This window comes from Eriocheir sinensis, chromosome 33, assembly GCF_024679095.1.
Source record: "Eriocheir sinensis breed Jianghai 21 chromosome 33, ASM2467909v1, whole genome shotgun sequence".
NCBI classification, from domain to species: domain Eukaryota; kingdom Metazoa; phylum Arthropoda; class Malacostraca; order Decapoda; family Varunidae; genus Eriocheir; species Eriocheir sinensis.
In genome coordinates, this window is record NC_066541.1 from 15,489,959 (window position 1) to 15,513,609 (window position 23,651).

Below are 23,651 nucleotides of genomic sequence, written 5' to 3' on the forward strand. Positions count from 1 at the left end.
CTGATTGTTTAATTTCGCTATTAAACCACGGTGGGCTTTTATTAGTGTTAATTCGCTTCTCGCACAAGGGGACGAATGTGTTCTGCTGAGTGAGTAAGTGATTTTTAAGGCTTAGCCAGGCTTCCTCTACGTTGCCGTCATCTGATAGTTGTATTTCTGTTAGTTTTTTCGGATTTCTACGAAGTTAGCTCTTTTGAAATTGGGCACCTTTACTTTATTTTCAGTCACTGATGATTGAGCTTTAATGTCGACGCGCACTAATTTATGATCGCAAGAACCGAGGTGTTCTCCTACCGTGACACTACTGACTAGGTTATCTTGGGTCGTTATAACAAGGTCGAGTATATTATTTTGTCGAGTTGGCTCAGAAACCATTTGGCTTAGATAATTTTCTTCTAGAAATTCGATCATTCTATGTGACTCGCCTTCTGTACCTGACAGTGTCGCCCAGTCGATATGGGGGAGGTTAAAGTCTCCTAATATCAGTGAGTCGCTGTTATTAAGTGACTGCCTTAAGACGCTGTACATTTCAAGGTCGTCATCGAGTGATTGCCCGGGAGGTCTGTAGGTGACAGATATATTTAAGTTGACTTTTGCAATGTTTACTCGCACGCACAAATGTTCAACGTTACTGTTTCCCGGTGTTTTGTCAGTGGGTTGCAAATAGCTTTTGACATAAAGGGCGACGCCACCGCCTCTACGGTTAACACGATCTTTGTTGAAGAGTCTGTAGCCATCTATGTTGTATTCGGAACTTAAATCAATATTTGTGGTGTCGATAAATGTTTCAGTTATAGCAATTATGTCAAAATTTTCTGTTAAAGCAAGACATCTCAGTTCATCAAATTTGTTTCTTAGGCTACGCGCATTGAAACTAAGGATTTTTAAGTTATCTAGAGGCTTGGTATTAGAGGTGGTGGTACTTGCGGGATCACGGTTACGGGTTTGTTGTGATGCACGGCGTCTATTTACACGGGCGGGGTGGAGGGACGTGGTCGTGGCTCGTTTTTTGTTCGGATGACACGCACTGCTTCGTTGAGGAGCCTCCCGAGTCTGGCTGCCCCGATGGGAGAAAGGTGCAATCCGTCCCTGTGAAAGAGCTCATTTTGTCCATAGAAATTGTCCCATGCGTTTAGGAACTCCACGTCAAGCTCCCTACAAAGAGTCTGTAAGCGGTTGTTTAGGCTGAAGGCCTTACTGAAAAAGTCGCTCTCCGCCCAAGTCCGTGGTAGAACTCCTGAAATCAAAATGTTAGGGGATTTAGTCTTATACTGCTGGATGAGCCTACGGTACTTCTCCAGGAGTTCCTCAGACCGGGTCGTGGTGACGTCGTTCGTACCTGTGTGAATAACAAACAGTGAATCATTAGTAGCCTGGGGGGAGATCTCCTCAAGAGCAGCAGTTATGTCGTCGATCCCAGCACCAGGATAGCAATAGTTCCGTCTTCGACGAGGAACTCTGCCGCAGAACTCAACGACCTGCTGGCGAATCATGGAGTCACCCACCAGGAAGGTGCTCTCCTGCTCGTCCTCCTCCTCCAGAATGGCAAACCTGTTGAAGCAATGAACAGGATAAATCGCTTGTCTGGCTGGCTTGGCTCCTCCATTCATGACGGTGAAGCCATCATGATCGGTGCCACTAGCATCCTCCCGTTGCGTGGTGTTGTCCGCTGTTGTCGACGGTACCGCTGAGGGCAAGGGGGCGGTTGGAGAAGGGTTTGGCACCACAGCAACGTTAGCCTGGATGAATTCCTGCAAGGAGGCAACAGTGCGAGAAAGCTCTATTATTTTATTCTGACCTGCTTCCATCTTCTCTTCTTGCTCCTGCAGAGAGAGAGAGAGAGCAGTTACCATTACCACTAAACTAAAAAAAGATAAAAACAACAACTTCCCTATTTACGGGTTGAGTTTCGGGGTCTGATTGGGTAGTTTAGATTAAGGGGGAGCGAGGCGAGACTTGATTGGCTGATCCGTGAGCCAATCAGGAGCCACAGATGGTTGTTATTATGTTCTTGAGGTTAAGGAGGAGGAGGAGGAGGAGGAGGGAGAAGTAGAAGAGACTTAGAAGGGGAGGGAGGGGAAGGAAGAAAGGGGAGAGGATATCAACAGAGGGGAGGAAAGGAGGAAACATATATGGAGGAGATGGAGACGGTGAGGAGAAATAGAAAAGACTTAGAAGGGGAGGGAGGAAAAGGAAGAAAGGGGAGAGGACATCAACAGAGGGGAGGAAAGGAGGAAACATATATGGAGGAGATGGAGACGGTGAGGAGAAATATAAGAGGCAAAGAAGAGAATCAGAAATGGTTGAATGAGGAAGAGAACCATGGAGGGAGATTTCTGGCAGGGAGGGAGGGAGAGGAAGGGAGGAGGAGAGAAAATTGGAGAGGTTATGACGAGGTGAGTGAGGTTCAGGTGAGCTCAGGGAAGAATGAATGGTTGATAGACGTACAGGTATGTAATTATGGTGTGTGTGTTTGGGTTAATAGATCGATACTGGCTGACTCTCTCTCTCTCTCTCTCTCTCTCTCTCTCTCTCTCTCTCTCTCTCTCTCTCTTTCATAGCAAATTTAAAGATAAAGGAGGAATGGGGAGAGGACGAAGGAGAAGAAGGAATAAAGTAGAGAAGGAAAGGTAGGAAAGAAGAGAAAAGAGAGGAATAGGAAAAGGTATTAGTCAACATCTCCTTCATCTTTTCCTTTCCTCCTCCTATTCTTCTCTTCTCTCCTCCTTTCTTTCTTTCAGTTCCCTCAATAACCTTTTTTCCTCTCCTCTCCTCTCCTCTTTCTCTCCCTCTTTGTTTCTTCTTCCTCTTATTTATTTCTTTTTTTCCTTTCTATTCCTCTTCCTATTATTATTATTTCTACTCTTCTTTCTATTCCTGTCTCTCCTTATTTTTATTTTCTACTTCTTCTTCTTACCTCCACTCCTCCTCTACCCCTACTCCGCCTTCTCTTCTTCTTCTTCTTCTTCTTCTTCTTCTTCTTCTTCTTCTTCCTTTTCCTCCTCCTACTCCTGGTACTGCTTATGTCTTTTCTATTTTTTGTTCTTGCTCCTCCTCCTCTTCCTCTTCCTCCTCCTCCTCCAGCCTCCTTGACCGCTTAACTATGCTCGTTACAAGATAGTTCCTCCGTCAGCTTCCTCGGCCTCCCTCAACCCCGCAGAATACCTCGTTAATGGCACCTCTAACCTCTCCTCTCTCCATCCCTCCTTTCCTCTCTTCCTTCCTCCCTTCTTTCCTTTTTTTCTTCCTTTCCTTTCCTGTTTGCCTTGCCTGCCTCTCCATCTGCTTCGTTACTTCCTACTACCCAACCTGCCTTCTTTCCTCTTCTTCTTCCTCTTCTTCTTCTTCTTCCTCCTCCTCCTCCTCCTCCTCCTCCTCCTCCTCCTCCTCCTCCTCCTCCTCCTCCTCCTCCTCCACGTAACCAAACAAGAAGTGGATCGTTTTCGTTTACCTCTTCCTCTTTCTTCTTCCTTCTCCTCCTCCTCTTCTTCCTCTTCTCCTCCAAGTGTGTAGTTCGAGAGGATGTCCTTCCGTTATGTTTTCCCTCCTCCTCCTCCTCCTCCTCCTCCTCCTCCTCCTCTTCGCCTCCGCCTCCTCCAGTCCTAAGTTGCCCTTCGAGTACCAAAGTAAGTTTCCTTCCGCCTCGAGTTGTGTTTTGCTTCGCTTCTGTACCTCGTCGAGTCTCTTTTTTTTTTTTTTCAATTTTCTATTAAGGGGACTTAGAGAGCGAAGGGCCTAAGAATTTCCTATTTTTTTTGTACTATTTTTTCTTTCAGTAGCAAGTTCGTTTTCTCTAATCCGGCTTTCAATTTCCACTCACGCTTCTAATTCTTTCTCTCTTCTCTTCTTGCAAGTTTGATTTCAGGACGTAATTGATTTTTTTTTACTTTCCATTAGTCAATTTCAATCGGTAATGTATTTTTTAAAGGGATTCTATTTCCACTCATGTCTTTTTCTCCTGTCTTTCCCTTTCCACTCGTGTCTCTATTCCCGGCTACTAAATCTGAGGCCAGGGATTAAATAAAGTATCCTCGTTTTACTTTTCAGTCTCAATCAGTGAAATAGGAGGGAAAGGCCAGACGGCATGGTTGGTTCAATGCTTCTATTTCTACCGTAAAATGATTCCCTTTCCACTCACGTCTCTATTTCCTAAGTCTGCTAAGTCCGGGGCGAGGGATTAAACAAAGTAGACTCGTTTTAGATTTTTCTTTCTCGACGCATTTTTTCCGTCCAACTTTAGTCCGCGAAGTGGCAGGGGAGTCGAGGTCGTTTTCAAAGTCAGCGCTGAATATTCGCTTCGCCACTGGGGTTGGAGGGTGAGGGAGAGAGCGAGGGGGAAGGGGCGGGTGTGTTAGTGGTCGTCGTGGACCTTAATAATCCCTTTCAGAGGCCAGCTGACGTCACGATAAGGGAAGGGGAGGAGGAGGAAGAGGAGGAGATCGTGGTCAGCTGCTCCGACTTCAAACTTATGCAAATTGAGGAAGTGTTTTGCAGGAATACCTCCCTCTCCCTCTCCCCTTGATCCTCCCCCTCCCCCCTTTACTTTCGACCAGCTCCCCCTCCAGGCTAATTATACCTTACCTGTGCATCATACTGCCAGGTGAGGTGAAATATCTGGGCCCTTTGTTCCATGAAGGGAAGAAAGGAGCGTGTAGGGAGCGAGGAAGGGAGGGAAGGTAGGGAAGGGAGGGTTGGGGGTAGCAGGGAAGTAGAGAGGGAGTAGATACCGGGAACCAGGAGGAATAATGTAACAGGGAGTGCAAGAGAGAGAGAATGTGAAATACCGTTGGATATTAAGTGGAATGTAATCTGAAAATGGAGAAAAGATGGAAGGAAAAGGAGGAGGAGGAGGAGGAGGAGGAGGAGGAAGGAGGATCGGAAACTGAGAGAGAGTAGAAACAAGAAGAGGAAGTGGAGAAGGAGTAGGATAAAGGAGGATCGGAATTGGAGAGAACATTGAAGGAAGAAGATAAGGAAGAAGAGGATAGGAGGTGAAGATAAGATAGAAGGAAAAAGAGGGGGAGGTGAAGCATTAGGAGGAAGAAGCGAATGGAAACGGAGGAAAGAGAAGGAAAAGGAGAAAGAGGAGAAGTAAAAAGAGGAATTAAAATTAGAAATGGAGAAGATAAAAGGAGAGGAAAAAGAAGAGAACGAAGAGAGGAAGGAGAAAGAGGAGAATAGGAGGAGCTAGAATTAAAAATGGAGAAGATAAAAGGAGAGGAAACAGAAGAGAAAGAAGAGGAAGGAGGATCGGAAATGGAGATAACAGAAGGAAAAGGAAGAAGAGGAAGAATTTTCATAACTAAGGAATTCATATAAGGGTCAAAATCGAGGTCACCTGCAGCATACTCCCCCACCCCCCCCTTTCCTCTTGCACCCAGCCAGAGGTCAAGGCGCCGGGATTCGAACGTGTGGGGGTAATCGTGGTCCTGGCAGGCAACGGCGTCTCCAGCCTTCCAATCACCGCCTAATCCGATCCTTTGATAATCATTTCGGTCCTGACTCAGAATCTAATTAGAAGGATCCGCCACGCGACAGTTTTCCGCACCAAACCTCCGCTCAGCCGCGACGCATTTTTTGATTCGGCTCTTGTGTGGTGGACCGAGATCTGACTTACACGCCTCTGCTCGTCCTCCTCCTCCTCCTCCTTCTTTTTTTCTCCTTTTTCTTCTTGTTCTTGTTCTTCTCCTTCTTCTTCTTGTTCTTCTTCCTCCTCCTCCTCCTATTCCTCTTTTCCTCCTCCTTCTTCTTTTCTCCTTTTTCCTCTGGTTCTTGTTCTTCTCCTTCTTCTAGTTCTTGTTGTTGTTCTTCTTCCTTCTTCTTTTCTCCTTTTTCCTCTTGTTCTTGTTCGTCTCCCTCTTCTTCTTGTTCTTCTTCCTCCTCCTCCTCCTTCCTGATGAACCCACCCCTTCCATCTCCTCCACTCCATCCCTCCCTATTTTCCTTCTCTCTTCTACTTACACCCACCTGCCTAACCTCCTCCTCCCCCTCCCCTTCCCCCTCCTCCTCCTCCTCCTCCCTCATGACACACACCTCTCCTCCACCTCCTCCCTCCCTCCCTATCTTCCTCCTCTCTTCCTCTCCACGCCCTCTCTCCCCCGAGGCCGCTGGGGGTTGCTCGGCCTCCTAACTTTCCCTAACTTGTTTATTGCATTATTCCGCCCCACACACTGCTTTCTTGCCGCGCCGCCTCCCCCTTGGGGCGGCCCCACGGGGCGGCCTAATGGATGAGTATTGAGTTATTGTTCCCCCTCGGGTCAGCAGGCGATTGGGGAGCACGGGGGGGAATTTTAAGGTGTTTCCCTCGGGGGTTGGCGAGGATGAGGCACGAGGGGACCCTGCGACGTGTGGCCAGATTCCCCCGGGCACGAGGTCACGGGTGGGGGTTGGGGGGGGTGTAAGGGGGCTGGGTTTGGGGTGTATGGGTTTAGAAAGGGCGTATCGGGTCTTAAGGGAAGGGGGAGCGGGGCAGAGGGACCGCACATCTCCATAACAATGGCTTAATGACCCTCGGCCGCCCACGCCCTCCGCGGCTGCGGCAGGCGTGTCCCCGCGGCCTCAGGGTCACCTCGGCTCCCGCACACTGCCGCCGCCGCCGCCGCCGCGCCCTCCTTGGCATCGTAACTCGGGCAGATCAAACAGCCGAGGCGAGATAATGAAGCTGTACGGGGTAATTAGCTCCTCTCATTACCTGGTCAATTACCTGAGAGCTTCGTGAGTGGCTGCCCCATAAACCAATTAACCCGCCGCCCTCGTCCACGCCCGTGCCTCCCTGGGCGGCGCGGCGGCGGTGGCCCAGCAGCTCCATGACCCCCGCCCCGCAGCCTCGCGCCGCCCTGACCTGCCCTTACGCTGCACGCGGCGGGACATGACTAACACGCCTCCTTGCAAACCTGAATAAGACATAAAGACCAATTCCAGCGACGGCGGCTGACGCATCGCGGGAGGTGGTGGTGGTGGAGGAGGTGGAGGGGATGAGCCGGCTGGTGGAAGTGAAGGGGGGCAGGGGCTGGGGGCGGTGGGGGCGGTGACCCTGGGTGGCGGGCGGCGCCCCTGACGGTATCTCGGGCGCCATCGACAGTGATCGAGAGGCCATTGAGGTGATGGCTCTTACCGGGCGGATCATTACCGGGATTTACTCTCCAACAAAAGGCGGAGGAGCGTCAGCAGGCAGTGGTGTGTGTGTGTGTGTGTGTGTGTGTGTGTGTGTGTGTGTGTGTGTGTGTGTGTGTGTGTGTGTGTGCTACGTGAGGCGCCGCGTAACAAATGGCAGACAAAAACATTATCCCGCACGTCGACATGAATGGGCTTGGGGTATTCTCTGCCCCGAGGAGCCCGTCAGGTGGTGGCCCGTCAAGGAGGTTGGGGGGAAGGGTGGGGCGGGGTAGAGGCTGGGTCGGGTCGGGGCGGGGCGGCACAATGGATGGGGCGAGGCGGGGGGTCGGTGAGGTTTGTGATCTGATTGCCCCAAATGACATTCTTCGCTCTTTTGTCGAGGTCGCGGAGATCACCAGGAACAGAGTAGGCGAAGGGGAGTGGAGGAAGGGGAGCTGGTTAGTGGGGAGGGGGGAGGTGGGGGGCGAGGGGGGGCATGGGTGGTGATAAACACGACCTCGTTTCTCACCCCTTCCTGGCCTCTTTTCTCACTCCCCGTCCATCGCTCACTCCCTCTCAAGGCGACCCCAAATCACCACGACAAATTACTGCAGTCAAACGAGGAATAAATCACCAGCCGTGTCTCGAGGTAAACAAACGCATACAAGGCTCCCCTCCCCCCCACCCCCTTTCCTCCCTCCCTCCCCCCTCCACGACCTGTATGGTATTGGTGGCGACGACCTACACACGACGACCACGACAAACCAACACCAAATACACGCGACTCTCCTTTCTCGTCACCAAGTCTCATCAATACACTTTCTCTTAGCACCGACCTCACATTCAGTTCACTTCACCATAACAAGTCACTGGTTGGAATTATAAGACACTCGCTTCTAACATCAACTATTTCTAAAGGTCAAAGAGGGAGGCAATCGAGTTCCAATGAGTGTTTCTTTAGGTTCACGGTACAGAAGAAGGGTCAAACTACCACCAGGGTCAAAAAACTACTCCCGGAAATGCCCCAAAAAGTCCTAGGAAAGCCTTGGCAAATAGGCGAACTTAAGCGACAGAATGTTAAGTAATACGGCCCACTACTGTTTCCTCGTCACCATTCACCCCTCTTCCCTGTCACTGACCTCACATTCAATCTACTTCACCATCACAATCACAGTTTCCTCATCACTATCTCCCTTCTTCCCTTTCACCATCATTTCCTAACGTCCCTTCTTCGATTCGCTTAACGTCACCATCACAATCACAGTTTCCTCATCACTATCTCCCTTCTTCCCTTTCACCATCATTTCCTAACGTCCCTTCTTCGATTCGCTTAACGTCACCATCACAATCACAGTTTCCTCATCACTATCTCCCTTCTTCCCTTTCACCATCATTTCCTAACGTCCCTTCTTCGATTCGCTTAAAGTCACCATCACAATCACTGTTTCCTTGTCACTATCCACCTCTTTCTTCTCACCATCACCATTCTTGACCTCCCCTTCAAGTTAACATCACAATTCACGTCACCATTTTCTCTTCCTTTTCACCTTAACTTACTTACGTCACCAGGCCTCAGTAACTCAAAATAACCATCAAAGCCTGGAAATCCGTCTCCAGGGCACTACCACAATCACTGTTTCCACGATACCATCACAATAACAAATCCAGGTTACCATCACCATCATCACCATATCACCATCATCACCAGTACTCACCCGCAATCTCCAGCGTGGCGTTGCGGCTGGTGACCTTCCCGACATGGTTCGAGGCGACGCACCAGTACACTCCCGCGTCGTTGTCCTTCTTCGTGTGCAGGACTTTCAGGAAGAAGAGTCCCCCGGTGTCCAGCTGAACGTGGCGCCCCTTGTGGATGCTGCGGAAGGATCCCCTTGTTAGTGGAAGTCCTACAGGATCCCCCCTTATTCCACCTGACCCTGAAGGATGTTCGGGAAAGGGTAACATGAGCTGCCTATTGAGTGTCCCGAAGGATATTGATACAGGCCCTTATTGTGTAGGTCCTAAAGGATACCGTTTATCTCGCCTGACCCTGAAGGATGCCCGGGAAAGGAGGACACGACCCGCCTATTGAATATTGAAGGATGCTGAGAAAGGACCTGTTCCCGCGTGTCCTGAAGGATGTTTGCTGTCCGGGGTGACTTTGAAGGATGCGGGAGAAGGAGAACATGACTCGAGACATTTATAACCTTGAAGGATATGGAGAAAGCAAGCACCGGTTACTAGGACTTCTTATGGATGCACCCTGCTCTACCTTAACCCTACAGGATGTCGGGAAAAAAGATCCTTTCGAATACTAATAGGATATCGCCTTTGGATCCTGTACTGTCAAGCGTGTACCTGTATTTAATTAACACGAGAGTAAGGCTTTAAAAGGATCAGCTGTCAGGAAGAAGGATCAGTCGAGGACTTATAGAATTTCACCTTTCAATCCTATTATGTCAAACGTGTACCTGGATATTTTTTTCTCTACTGTCAATTAATACTTTCTCCCCATGGAATAACACGAGAAAAATGGTTTAACAGGTCAATTGTCGAAAAGAACGAAGAACTACTATCAAAACTACCAGTGGATTGATTACTGCAAAACGTGTACACCTGCATTTATTTTTACACCTGGAATTAATTCATACTCCCTGCTAACCAAGAACTACTGGAAAAAAATTCATCACCTGTGGATCCTGCGCTAAAAACGTGTGTACCTGCATCTATTTTCCCACCTGCAATCGATTCCTAGTTCCTGCGCGCGGCATAAAAAGAGTACAAGGCTTTCGAAAGATAAATCGTCAGACAGAACTAAGAAATACTATAAAAAACTACCTGTGGCTACTTTAGATCGTGTATACCTGCGTTTATTTTCCCACCTGCAATCGATTCTTAGTTCCTGCGCGCGGCATAAAAAGAGTACAATGCTTTCGAAAAATAAATCGTCAGAAAAAACCTAAGAAATACTATAAAAAACTACCTGTGGCTACTTTAGATCGTGTATACCTGCGTTTATTTTCCCACCTGCAATCAATCCAAGTTCCTGCGCGCGGCATAACACAGGAGTAATGAGTGGTTTAAAAATATCAAGTGTCAAATCCACCCACTAAGAACTACTATAAAAAATACATCAACTATACTAAAAAACATGTATATCCGCATGTACTTTCCCACCTGCAATCAATTCCTAGTTCCTGCGCGCGGCATAACACGAGAGTAACGCTTTAATGAGGTCAATTAGGCATGCAGCTCATCGGGTATGCAGGGGAAGCAGGTGTAGCCATTCACTTTAAACCGCGAGCCTGCCTTTGTATGCTAATAAAACAAATAAATATTCTTTCCGGCCCAGCGCCCCGGAATATCGCATCAAGGGAAGGGGGAGATAAGAAAAGGCTCAGAGAGATAATCTGAATCTGAATCGTCTCTTCTAGACTCCTCCTGCCTCTCTTCTTCCTCCTCTTTCTTCTGTATTTCGCTGCTCTTCTCCTTCTTTAAAACCATAGAATATCGCATCAAGGAAAAGGATAGATAGAGAAAAGAAGGCTCATTGAGATAACCGGAATCTGAACCGTCTCTTCTAGCCTCCTCCTGCCCCTCTTCTTCCTCTTCCTCCTTCTGTATTTCCCTCCTTTTCTACTTTAAAACCATAGAATATCGCATCAAGGAAAAGGATAGATAGAGAAAAGAAGGCTCATTGAGATAACCGGAATCTGAACCGTCTCTTCTAGCCTCCTCCTGCCCCTCTTCTTCCTCTTCCTCCTTCTGTATTTCGCTCCTTTTCTCCTTCTTTAAAACCACAGAATATCGCATCAAGGGAAAGGAGAGATAGAAAAAAAAGGAGCCATTGAGATAACAGGAACCTGGATCATCTCTCACTGCCTTGCCTATTCTCCTCTTCCTCCTGCGTCTTCTCCTTTTGTATCCCTCTCCTTATCTTCTTCCTTAATGCAGGAATATAACATCAAGGGAAAGGAGGAATAGAAAGAGGACCAAAGAGATTTAACCTGAACCATCTCTCCCTATTTTGCTCTTCCTCCTCTTCCTGTCTCTCCTCCTTCTTCTGTATTCCTCTCCTTTTCTTCTAATGAGAGTCACATAAAGGGAAAGGAGAGATAAAGAAAGGGATTATTAAGATACAACCTGATTCGTCTCTCCCAGCCTTGCCAATTCTCTCACTCTGTTCCTTCTCCTTCTTCTATATTTCTCTCCTTTTCTCCTTCCTTAAAGCAACAGAATATCACGTAAAGGAGAAGGAGAGAGAAAAGAACTTATCAGAACCTAAATTTTCACTCTTCCTGTTCAGTCTAGCTTACCTTCCTCCTCCTCCCCCTCCTCTTCCTTCTCTATCCTTGACCTTATCTTCTTCCTTAACAAAGTGGACTATTAGAAAAGGAAAATAAGAGAGATTAAGAGATAGAAAAGTCTTTAGCAGAACCTCAACGATTTCTCTTAGCCTATCGTACCTTCCTCCTCTTTCTCTTCCTTCTGCTCCATCTCCTCCTCCTCCTCCTCTTCTTCGACTAACACAAAAGAAATACAAAAAACACCCACCCACCAAAGCCTAAATTCTCCTTCCCAAACCAGCCTAACCAATCACCCTCCACAGCCTCCTCCACCTCCTCCTCCTTCAGTATCCCTCAGCTCATCTCCTTCCCCATTAATCTCCCGCCGGCGTATCTCCCACTCATCTCCCGGCACTTACTCAAATCGCTGTCCGTCCTTGTACCATGTGATCTCCGGGTCGGGTCTGCCCACGGCGTGACAGTTTAGCGTCGCGGGTTCGTTCTTCGGCACCAGCAGGTCGGCGGGGTGTTCCGTGATCTCCGGGGAGCGATATTGCCCTGCGGAGGAGAGGAAAAGGGGGTTAGTTAGGGTGGTGGTGGGGTGAAGGGGGTGAGTGGGGGTTAATTTTGGGGTGGTGGTTGATAGTGGTGGTGGGTGATTTTTGGGGTGATGATAGGTGGTGTTGGGGGTAGGGTTAGCATGGTAGTGGTGGTGTGGGGGTGGTGGGTGATGGGTGGTGTTGGTGGGTGATAGCTGTGGAGGGTAATTTTTGGGGTGATGATAGGTGGTGTTGGGGGTAGGGTTAGCATGGTGGTGGTGGTGTGGTGGTGGTGGGTGATGGGTGGTGATATTGGGGTGGTGGTTGATAGTGGAGGGTAATTTTTGGGGTGATGATAGGTGGTGTTGGGGGTAGGGTCATGGTGGTGGTGGTGTGGTGGTGGTGGGTGATGGGTGGTGTTGCAAGGAGTAATAGTGGTGGTGAATGGTAATATGGGTGGTGGATAGAGGTGGTTAATATTGAGGGTAGGTCATGGGTAGTGGTGGTGGGTAAGGGGTGGTGGATGAATGGTGGTAGATAGTGGAGGTCAATATGAGGGTGCGTGGTGGTGGTGGTGGTGATGGTGATGAAGGGGCCGAGCATGATGGAGGTGAGGTCTTAATATGGTGTGTCTTGCTTACTCTTACTCCTCTTTTTTGCTTTTTTATGAAGATGAATGACCAGGAGACAAGTTTTATTTTTCAGTTATTTCTTATATTGCTGTTAGTTTTGTTGTTGTTGTTGTTGTTGTTGCTATTGTTGTTGTTACTGTTGTTGCTACTACTACTACTACTACTACTACAGCTACTATAAGGCTAAGACAAAAATAGTATCTTAAAATTTAGTATCTTTTAAAATTATGACCACTGATAAACCCAACTTTCACACACACACACACACACACACACACACACACACACACACACACACACGGTAACTCGAGTAGGGGCAAGACAGGGCTAAGAGGGTGAGTCGCAAAGGCTGATAAACATAACAAAGACTGAAGGAAAATAACTCTTAAGGTAACAAAAGGTTGGACATCCATTTCTCTCTCTCTCTCTCTCTCTCTCTCTCTCTCTCTCTCTCTCTCTCTCTCTCTCTCTCTCTCTCTCTCTCTCTCTCTCTCTCTCTCTCTCTCTCTCTCTCTCTCTCTCTCTCTCTCTCTCTCTCGCCACTGAACCTCGTATATCTCCCCATTCTCCTCTCCTCTAATTTTCCATTCTTCTTCTTCTTTCTCGTCTTCCTCCTCCTCCTGCTCCTCTTTTTTTTTTATCTTCTTCTTCTTGCGTGTTTTTTTGTTGTCTCCCTTCCTCATTAATCCGACTTAAAGCCAATTAGCTATTCCTCCTCCTCCTCCTTCTCTTCCTCTTCCTCCTCCTTCTCGTCCATTCCTCTATCTTCTTCCTTCTCCCCTCCTGTATTTCTTATTCTTTCTTCATAACTACTTCCTCTTCCTTCTCCTCATCCTTCATCTTCTGTCATCTCTCTTTTTCCTCTCCTTTATCTTCTCTAACCTTGACTTTCTTTTTTTCCTTCCGTTCTTCTTACCTTTTCCTTTTCTTTCTTTTCCTCTACTCTTGCTCCTCCTTTTCTTCTGCTTTTCCCTTACTTCTTTTCTTCCTTTCTTTTTTTTCCTTATCAAATACTGAGTTTCTTCTTCCTTATTCCTTTCCTCCCAAGTCTCTATTCCTTTCCTCCATTTCTCCTCCTTCCTCTTCTGCCTTTCCCTTATCTTTCCTTTCCTTCTTTCTTCTTTTAAAACCTTCTTCACATCCACAACCATCACCCTCCTCCTCCTCCTCTTCCTCCTCCTCCTTTCAGCAATATGGGGGCAGCGCGTCGGGATGTAAATTACCTGTTAGTTGTCTCGAGTTTTTAGCGTAAGTTCGCATTTAATGTCAATCCCCTAAGATGAAGATGCTGGGGGAGGATAATTTAAAGATGCTGGGGAAGGGAGATTTAAAGAGCGTTACACGTGCGCTTCTACTCTTCCTCCTCCTCCTCCTCCTCTTCTTCTTCTTCTTCTTCTTCTTCTTCTTCTTCTTCTTCTTCTTCTTCTTCTCGGTGTCATCCATCTCCACCGCCTCGTTCATTCTTTCTCTCCATCTGTTTTCTCTCGTCTCATTTTCTCATCTCTCTACGATTATTTTCTTAATTTTCTTCTCTCTTCTTTGCTTATCATGTTCTTTTTCCTCGCTTCCTCTTTCTCCATCTTCTTTTCTCTCCTTCTCTTTCTTTATTTTCTTTCATCTTTTTTTTTTGCCTCCTGTATATTGCTATGGTTTCTCTCCTTCCGTCTTCTATTCTCTCTTTCTCTTCCTTCATTCTCGTTCCTCGCCTCTTCTTTCTTTCTCTCTTTCTATCTTCAATTCCCTCGGTGGACATGTAAAAATTTCCCTATCGTCTTTCCTATCATTCACTTTCATCTTCATTTTCATCTTTTATTCCTTTTCTCTCACTCTCTTTATTCGGGTATTACTCCCTCCTCCTCCTCCTTCTTCTTCTTCTTCCTCATCGTCTTCCTCCTCCTCTTTTCAACTCATTCATAGTTTCTCTTTAATCTTTTCCTGTTTTTTCCCTCATCTCTCTCTCTCTCTCTCTCTCTCTCTCTCTCTCTCTCTCTCTCTCTCTCTCTCTCTCTCTCTCTCTCTCTCTCTCTCGTCCCTTGGGAAACACTACACTATTTTAGTTTCCTTTTTTGCCCCTCCCACTTCCTGTTCGTAACTTATCGGATTCCCTCAGCCTTCCCCGCCTGCTGTCTGTCTGTCCGCGGCTTTCTATCCACTCCCGGGCTGTCTATCTATCTATCTATCTATCTATCTGTATGTCTGTCCGTCTTCTCTTCTCTCTTTTCTAGGGGAGGTGATTAGCGGGGTTTTATTTTTCTTTTCGATTTTTTTTTTTGCCCTTGAGATGTTGCCTTTACCGTAAAAAAATCTATCTTTCTGTCTATCCGTCTGTCTCAATGTCTATTTTCATTTTCCTTCTCTCTTCTCTGCTTGTCACGTTCTCTCTCTTTCCTCCTTTTCCTCCTGTTTTAACTCTTCCTACATCTCCCTTTTCCTCCATATTCTTCTACTTCCAATTGTCTTCTCCTTTTTATTATTTCTTTTTTTCTTTCTTGTTTTTTCCCTCGTAATCTATCTATCTATCTATCTATCTGTCTGTCTGTCTGTCCCTTTCCTCCTGTTTTGATTCTTCCTCCATCTCCCTTTTCCTCCCTATTCTTCTACTTCCAATTTTCTTCTCTTTTATATTTATTTATTTTCTGCTTTCTTTTCTTGTGTTTTTCCTCGTAATCTATCTATCTATCTATCTGAGGTTGTGTTTTTAAGTCCATCACTATTTGTGGTCATGTAGAAGCCTCGTTTTATGTGTCTGTCTGTCTGTTAGTGTGTTTGTTTGTCTGTTTATGGGCTTTCTGCGGTCACGTGGATGCTTCTATTTCTGTGTGTTTGAGTGTGTGTGTGTGTGTGTGTGTGTGTGTGTGTGTGTGTGTGTGTGTGTGTGTGTGTGTGTGTGTGTGTGTGTGTGTGTGTGTATGGCTTTTTATTTATTTTTTTGGGTATCCCTTAAAAATATGTAACCCTAAACAGCCTACCTTACCTTAGCTTACCTATCTTCCTACCTTCCTTCCTTACCTACTTCTCTCTCCCTTCCTTTTCTCCCTTAAGACATGTAACTTCAGCCGCCCTACCTTCCTTTCTACCTTAACAATCTACCTTCCCTCCCTTTCCTATATCTTTACCTTTATTTTTTTCCCTTAAGACAGTAACCTTAGTCTACCTACCTTACCTTCCAATCTACCAGTCTACCGCCCTTTCCTACTTCTCTACTTTACCTTCCTACCAATTTTTCTACCTTCCTTTCTCCCTATCTACCATACTTACCTTATCTATCTACCTTCCTTTCCTACTTCTACCTTCCTTTTCTCCCTTAACATTAACCTAAACCTAACTACCTTACCTTCCTATCTACCTGTCTACCTCCCAACCTTACCTTCCTACCAATTTTTCTACCTTCCTTCCTCCCTATCTACCATACTTACCTTATCTATCTACCTTCCTTTCCTACTTCTACCTTCCTACCTACCCATCTACCTTCCTTTCCTACTTCTCTACCTTCCTTCCTACCTATTTGCCTTTCTTTTCTACCTATCTACCTTGCCTTCCTATCTACCTACTACTAAACTACCTTCCTTCCTTCCTTACCTCTCTACCTTACCCTTTAATTACCTGGAGAAGTCAATTTACCTGCGCGGCTAATTAATCCGGGCTAATAACACGCTTCGTATGTATATTTATTTTACTGGATATTTACGAACCAGGTCTACCCTTTCAACCCTTTTTTCTACCCCCCCCTTCCTCCTCCTCCTCCTCCTCCTCCTCCTCTCTCGAAGTTGCGTAAGCCAAATAAAGATTAATTTTCCACTAACGTCGGAAATCTCAAGGTTATCGTTAGTCTTTTGTTCCTTATGTTCGTGTGGGAGTTCGTAGCTGGCTGGGCGTACTGTTTGTGGAGGAGGAGGAAGAGGAAGAAGAGGAGGAGGAAGAGGAGGAGGAGGAGGAGGGAGAGGTAATATAAAACTCTATTTGGTTCTAACGGAAGTCCTCGCTGTGGGTTCTTAAGAGACATGGAAACAGAGAAACATGGAAGAGTAGGCCGCAGAAAACCATTTAAAGAGACATGGAAACAGAGAAACATAAAAGAGTAGGCCACAGAAAACCATTTAAAAAAGCATGAAAGCGTTAAAAACTTGGAAAAGTAGGCCACAGAAAACCATAGACATAAAAACATAGAAACATGGAAGAGTAGACCACAGAAAACCATTTAAAGACATGGAAGCGTAGAAACAAAGAAAATCAGGTCACAAAAAACCTAATTGACTCTATAACTAATCTACCTGCTTTAGTAATTTAATATATTTTCTTCAGGTAATTTAGTGATGCAACGAAGGAAAGGTTAGTGAGATTTTTGTAGGAGTTCTTCGACGTTAAGACAGAGGAGAAGAAAGGAAGAAGGTTGAGAAGGAGGAGGAGGAGGAGGAGGAAGATGATTAGGCCAGAGAGACGAGAGTAATAGCACTGTAAAGACGAAAATGTATAGTCTTCTTCCGCCTCTTCTCCTCCTCCTCCTCCTCCTCTTCCTCTTTCTCCTTCTTCTTCTTATTCTCATTCAACACCTTATTTTCCTCCCTCTCCTGCATCTCCAGCTCATTTTTCTTCCCCCTCCTCCTCCTCCTCCTCCTCCTCCTCCTCCTCTTCCTCTTACTCCTTCTTCTTCTTCTTCTCATTCAACACCTTATTTTCCTCCCTCTCCTGCATCTCCAGCTCATTTTTCTTCCCCCTCCTCCTCCTCCTCCTCTTCCTTCTTCCTCCAATATACATTATCCTCCGTGTCTTTCCTCTCTTCCTGGTTTGCGATCGTCCAGTTTACCTGACACGTTGCTGCTTCTTATTTCATCTTGCTTGTTTTATTGCTTCCTCCTCCCCCTCCTCCTCCTGTTCCTCCTTCTCCGGCTCCTCGTACGATCTTCTTTCTTTTACCTCATTTCTTTTGTTTTCTTTCCTTCTGTTATTCTAGAAAATCCGACAGGTCATAAATTTTTAGAACAGGTAACTACACTACCAGACTTGATTCTCTTCTTCCTCCTCCTCCTCCTCCTCTTCTTCTTCTTCTTCTTCTTGCTCCTCCTCCTCCTCCTCCTTCAATTTTCCCTGTATTACTTTTCTATCTCTCTCTCTCCCTTTTCTCTCTCTTTCTCAGGTATATATTTTCTTTCTTTCTTTCGTATTTCTTCTTCCTCCTCCTTCGCTTCCGCCTCCAGTTTGTATTTCTTAGTATTATCATCGCTTGGAATTATCTTTATTTCTCTTATCTTTCTTTTTATCATTTCTAACTTAATCTTCTTCCTTATTTTTTTCTCTGGTTTTATTTTTTTAATCTTTCTTTCTCCTTCTGTTTTTTTTTTTTTGGTTTCTTTCTCTATCCACTTCCTCTTCTTCCTCCTTCTTCTATTCCTGTTCATTCATTTCTCTTTTATTCCGCTTTCTTTTCCTTTTCCAATTTTTTGCTCCTGATTTATCCCATTTTCTGTTATTTCTTTATTCTCCCTCAACTAATTTTCTTCCCTTTTCTTCTCTTTTTCATCCTTTTTCTTTCGATTCATCCTTTATCAATCTGTCTTCTTTCCCTTCCTCCTCGCACTCAGTAACTCCTTTCCTCTTTTTCCTCTTCCTCCTCCTATTTTATCTTTCCTCTTCCTCTTCCATTTTTACTCACTCACTTCCCCCTCCTCCATCTCCAATTCTACTTCTTTTCCTTTCTCCTCCTTTTTCATCTCCTATTCTTCTTTTCTTTCTTCTTCCTTCTCCTCCTCCATTCCCCTGCAGACGAGCGGCGGCAGATGTGTATCCCCCCTCGTCGCCAGCAGGACACTGAGGCCCTCTCGAGGCTTCCCTGGCTTCCCTTAATTACTGGACGCCACTCGATCACTCTCTCTCTCTCTCTCTCTCTCTCTCTCTCTCTCTCTCTCTCTCTCTCTCTCTCGATCACATCACACCCAACACCCAATAGATTTCTCTCTCTCTCTCTCTCTCTCTCTCTCTCTCTCTCTCTCTCTCTCTCTCTCTCTCTCTCTCTCTCTCTCTCTCTCTCTCTCTCTCTCTCTCTCTCTCTCTCTCGTTGAAATTGTTGTTTTCTTTGCTCTCTCTTCTCTCTCTCTCTCTCTCTCTCTCTCTCTCTCTCTCTCTCTCTCTCTCTCTCTCTCTCTCTCTCTCTCTCTCTCTCTCTCTCTCCATTGATTCTAAGCACTCCCTTCTTTCCCTTCACTTACCCCTTTCTCACGCCCTCCTCCTCCTCCTCCTCCTCCTCCTCTTCTTCCTTCCTCCCTCATCAAGTTCTCAACCATAAGAAGAGACAAAAGAAATGTCAATCCATCCTCCTCCTTCAGTGATTTTCCTCCTCCTCCTCCTCCTCCTCCTCCTCCTGCTAGTCTTATTCCTTCTCTTCGGCAGCTCTTACACCCTCCTCCTCCTCCTTCTTCCCTACCTCAAAGGAAAGGCTTGGCTTCCAACTGTGCCTAAGAGAAGGAGGAGGAGGAGGAGGAGAGCGTTGAGTACATGTGGTCTTAATTAGGTCATGTGACTGTGTGTGTGTGTGTGTGTGTGTGTGTGTGTGTGTGTGTGTGTGTGTGTGTGTGTGTGTGTGTGTGTGTGTGTGTACTCTTTCCCACATATTTTCTTTCCTTTTTCAAACACTTTAGTACACAGACAAACATTCATAAATTATTCAACTTTATCTATTTCCCTCTTGTCAAACTCTATTTCTATTACTCTTCCTCTTTTTCTTCTCCTTCTTTATCTTCTTACTATTACTTTTCTTCTTTTACATCTTAATATAACTGTCTATCTATCTATCTATCTCCCTTTATCAATTATCTATCAACTCAACCCCATCATCTATCGCATTCAATCCATTATCTATTAAGGGGTGGACTGCCCTATCTATTCTACACACTTTTATCTATCTGTAATCTATCTATCTACAAGCCGACTCGGTACTTAAGCCTCGGCCTCTTGGGGAGCGATGGAGGGGTGATGGAGGAGCGATGGAGGGGAGATGGAGGAGCGATGGAGGGGAGATGGAGGGAAAAATCAATAGTCAACATTATTTCTCTCCGTTTCCCCTCTCTGCTGTGTCTCTAGGGGGAGGTATGATTTCTTGGGCTGTTTCCTCCTCCGTTTTTTTCTCTCCCTTTCCTCCTCTTTCTCTCTCTCTCTCTCTCTCTCTCTCTTCTTCCTTTCCTTCTTTTTCGAATCTCTCGTCTTCAGGTATTGTTTTTTTTCCACTCTTTCTTTTCTTGTTTTCCGCTCTTTCATATTAACTTATTCCTTTTCTTCCTCTTTTCCTCATTCTCCTCTTTCTCTCTCTCTTGTTTTTTCCTCTTCTCTTCTCCGTTTCTCAATTCCTTTTTTCGTCCTTAAGTTTCCATTTCTTACATCTCTTCCTCCAATTTTTCCTTTTTTTCCAAGTTTCTTCTCGTTTTCCTTTCATCTTTTTCTCCTCTTCTTATTCTGTGTGTCATTCCTTCTTCTCTTGCTTCGCCTTCCTTTCCTTTTCTTTTTCATTCATTTTCCTGGGTACTCCATCTTCCCTTCTGTCTCTTCTTCTTTTCCTCCTCCTGTGTCCTATTCCTCCATTCCCCCCCTTTTTTTTTTCCTCTCCTTATGTATCCTTATGTGTTCTGATTCCCCATTCCCTCCGTCTCTTCTTCTTCTACTCCTCCTCCTCTTCGTCTGTGTTTCAATTCCCTTTCTCTTCCTCCTCTTCTTCTTCTTGTGTATCTTTGTTTTGATTTCCCTCGGTGTTTTTATTCTCTCCTCCTCTTCTCCCCTCCTTCCTCTTCTTAAGTCTCCCTTTCTCACCCTCCCATAAAACTAATTAAAAATGCCGCCTCATCCTCCGCCCCGCTCTCGTATTTCCTTTTTACACTCATAAATGTTCAAGGTTATGTTGTCTTCCCCCCCACCCCCGAAGCTCATCTACCTTTCTAATCTACTACATCTGACTATCTACCCTTCCTCCCCTCACTTCCCTTATTACCTTCGCCCCCCTTCCTGAACCCTCCCTTACCTTGCATTCACCCTTTCCTCCTCTCCCTTACCCTCATTGAAATCTCCCTTACTCACTTCTCTCCCCTTCCTTAACTCTCCCTCACTTTGCTCTCTCCCCTTTCTCCCCACACTTACCCTCCCTGATATCTCCCTTCCCTCCCTTCATTTCCCTTCCTGAACCCTTCCTCACTTATGTCCTTCCCTTTCCTCCCCTCACTTACCCTCCCTGACCTCCCTCTCACTTCCCATTCCCTTTTTCCCTCTTTTCCTTAACCTCCTCCCCTGACCCGTCCTTCCTCCACTTCCTCCTTCCCTACAACCTTATGTACATCATTAAACCACTCCTCCCCTAACCACCTCTCCCTCCTCTCTTTGGTACACTGTTCAACCCTTCACCAGAGAGACACGAAAAGGCTACTGTTGGCGGAGGAGGAGGAGGGGGAGAGGGGGAGAGGGGGGAGAAGATAAGTAGGAGGAGGAGGAAGGGGTGAGGGCAGCAGGCAAGTCCCCATCTTCGTCTGTCAACACGCCTCACTATTTGCTCCGTCTTTATGCCAGGCTTACTCAGCATCCCTCGCCTCCTCGGGCCGGCCATTCAGCAGTGATAAATGTGCGTCTCGTTTAGGTCAGCACGCGGCCGCCGAGGAAACACCATCTGCAACTCAAAGGGGTCTCCTGTTTGTCTCCGTGAGCCCTTCCAACCAGCCACGAGACGAGGTTAGGAGAGGGAGAGTGGGAGGGAGGGATGGTTAGAGAGAGAGAGAACGAAAAGAGATGAGTGTCGTAAGATGGTATTCAAGTCTCTATTGCTGTGGAGACGAGGTTAGGAGAGGGAGAGCGAGAGAGAGGGAGATGGTTTGAGAGAGAGGATGGAAAGAGATGAGTGTCGTAAGATGGTATTCAAGTCTCTATCGCACCGGAGACGAGGTTAGGAGAGAGGATGGAAAGATATGAGAGACGTAAGATGGGATTCAACTCTCTATTGCTGTGGAGGAGAGGCAGAGAAAGAGAGGAAGGGATGGTTAGAGAAGAAGGAAAAGAATATCAGTTTCGTAGGAAGGGATTTAACTCTACTCTTCCTCTGCTGTGAACTGAGGGTTTTATAAGGGTTCAGATTCTTCCTTATTTTCTCTACCTTCCTTCTCCTCATTTCTTGTTTTCTTTCTCCCCTTAAATTAGCGTTTTTAGAGTAAGATTTGGATGTGAAAAGGAAATCTATGCAGTTCTCTCTCTCTCTCTCTCTCTCTCTCTCTCTCTCTCTCTCTCTCTCTCTCTCTCTCTCTCTCTCTCTCTCTCTCTCTCTCCTTCCGTTTCTCTCTCTCCCTTTCCTGTATTTATTCCCCTTTGAAATATATATTCGTGCGAGTACCGGGCGGCGAGTTTCCCTTTTTTGGGCGGAGCATTTTTCCTGGTGGGCCGCGCGGAGCCCCGTCGAGGGAAGACATTAATCACGCGGGTAGCGGCGACGGTGATGGAGCGGCCGTAAGGGGCTGAGGCTGAGGCTGACGGAGGCCCTGAAGGAGGAGGGGAAGGAGGAGGAGGAGGAGAATATGGATCTGGAGTAGGAGGATGTTATGATAGACTAGATGAAGGATGAGGAGGAAGAAAAAGGAAGATTTGGAGTGGAAGGAGGAAGATTTGGACTATAGGTAAGATATGATGAAGTAGCTGAAGAAGAAGAAGGAGATGAAGAGGAGGAAGAGGAAAAAAGAGAAGGAAGATATGAAAGACTAACAGAAGGAAGAAGAGGTGGAAATCTATCTGAAGGAGGAAGAAAAGGAAGACAAAGATGGACTAAAAAGAAGATATTATAAACTAGCTTAAGGAAGAGGAGGAGGAGGAGGAGGAAGATTTGGACTATAGAAAGCCTGGATCAGAGGGAGATGAAAGAGGAAAACTGGAAGAATAAGAACTGGAAGGATTAGAAGGTTAGCTAAGAGGAAGAAGACAAAGAAGAAGAAGAGAACATTAACCAAAGCCTTCTTCTTCATCCCAGTCTTTAATTACTTCATCTCGCAAAACACTGGGCGTGACGGGAATTTATAGGCTCGCTTGCTAGCCGAGAGGACGACTGACTAACTCCCTGACTCACGGCCCGGATAATTACAGTGAGGGGGTCGTCTTCTTCATCGTCTTCATCCTCCTCCTCCTCCTCTTCCCCCTCTTCCTCCTTTTTCTTTTTCTTCTTCTTCCTTCTCCTTTTTTTTTTCTTCTTCTTCTTCTCTTCATGGATAGTTAAGTTAGGTGAGGTTAGGTTCGTCTTCCTCCTCATTTTTCTTCTTCTTCTTCCTTCTCTTCTTCTTCTTCTTCTTCTTCTCTTCATGGATAGTTAAGTTAGGTGAGGTTAGGTTCGTCTTCCTCCTCATTTTTCTTCTTCTTCTTCCTTCTCTTCTTCTTCTTCTTCTTCTTCTTCTTCTTCTTCTTCTTCTTCTTCTTCATGGATAGTTAAGTTAGGTGAGGTTAGGTTCGTCTTCTTCCTCCTTTTTCTTCTTCTTCTTCCTTCTCTTCTTCTTCTTCTTCTTCTTCTTCTTCATGGATAGTTAAGTTAGGTGAGGTTAGGTTCGTCTTCCTCCTCCTCCTCCTCTTCTTCCTCCTTTTTCTTCTTCTACTTCCTTCTCTTCTTCTTCTTCTTCTTCTTCTTTTTCTTCTTCTTCTTCTTCATGGATAGTTAAGTTAGGTAAGGCCTTGCAGAATCATACCGACCGCTTACAGACTCCTTACGCTCTTATGTTCTTCTACTTCTTCTTCTTCTACTTTTTCCTCTTCCTCTCTACTCTACGACCACTAAGACCAATTATGACCTTCCCCCCACCCCCATAAAATATAAAAAAAGACTCAAGATTAACTTACACTCAAAATTAAGAGGAGAGAAAAAAAAATAAGGCGGGAAAAGGTCTGATGGAGTTGTGTCTTTTCCCTCCTCCTCCTCCTCTTCCTTCCTCTCTTTCCTCCACGACCACTAAGACCAAAAAAGGAGAGATAAGCTTGGCCTTGAGACTAACTGACACGGGATTAAGGAAAGAGGCAAGAAGAAGAAAAAGAAAAAGAAAAAGAAAAAGGAAATGGAAGACGGATAACAAGAAGGAGGAAGAAGGAGAAAAAGAGGAAAGATAGAAAGG

At 45.9% G+C, this 23,651-nt stretch overlaps 1 protein-coding gene across 1 annotated transcript in view; it reads right to left on the reverse strand.

The window, feature by feature from the left end:
• The window catches only part of LOC127006847 (protein sax-3-like), a 65,603-nt gene that overhangs the window by 29,723 nt on the left and 12,229 nt on the right, over nt 1–23,651 (reverse strand). The window contains exons 2-3 of the mRNA XM_050877202.1: nt 11,798–12,132; nt 8,811–8,968 (exon numbers count right to left, since the gene is read on the reverse strand). Of these exons, the coding sequence (XP_050733159.1) occupies nt 8,811–8,968; nt 11,798–12,132 (493 nt within the window). The remainder of the gene's footprint in view (nt 1–8,810; nt 8,969–11,797; nt 12,133–23,651) is intronic.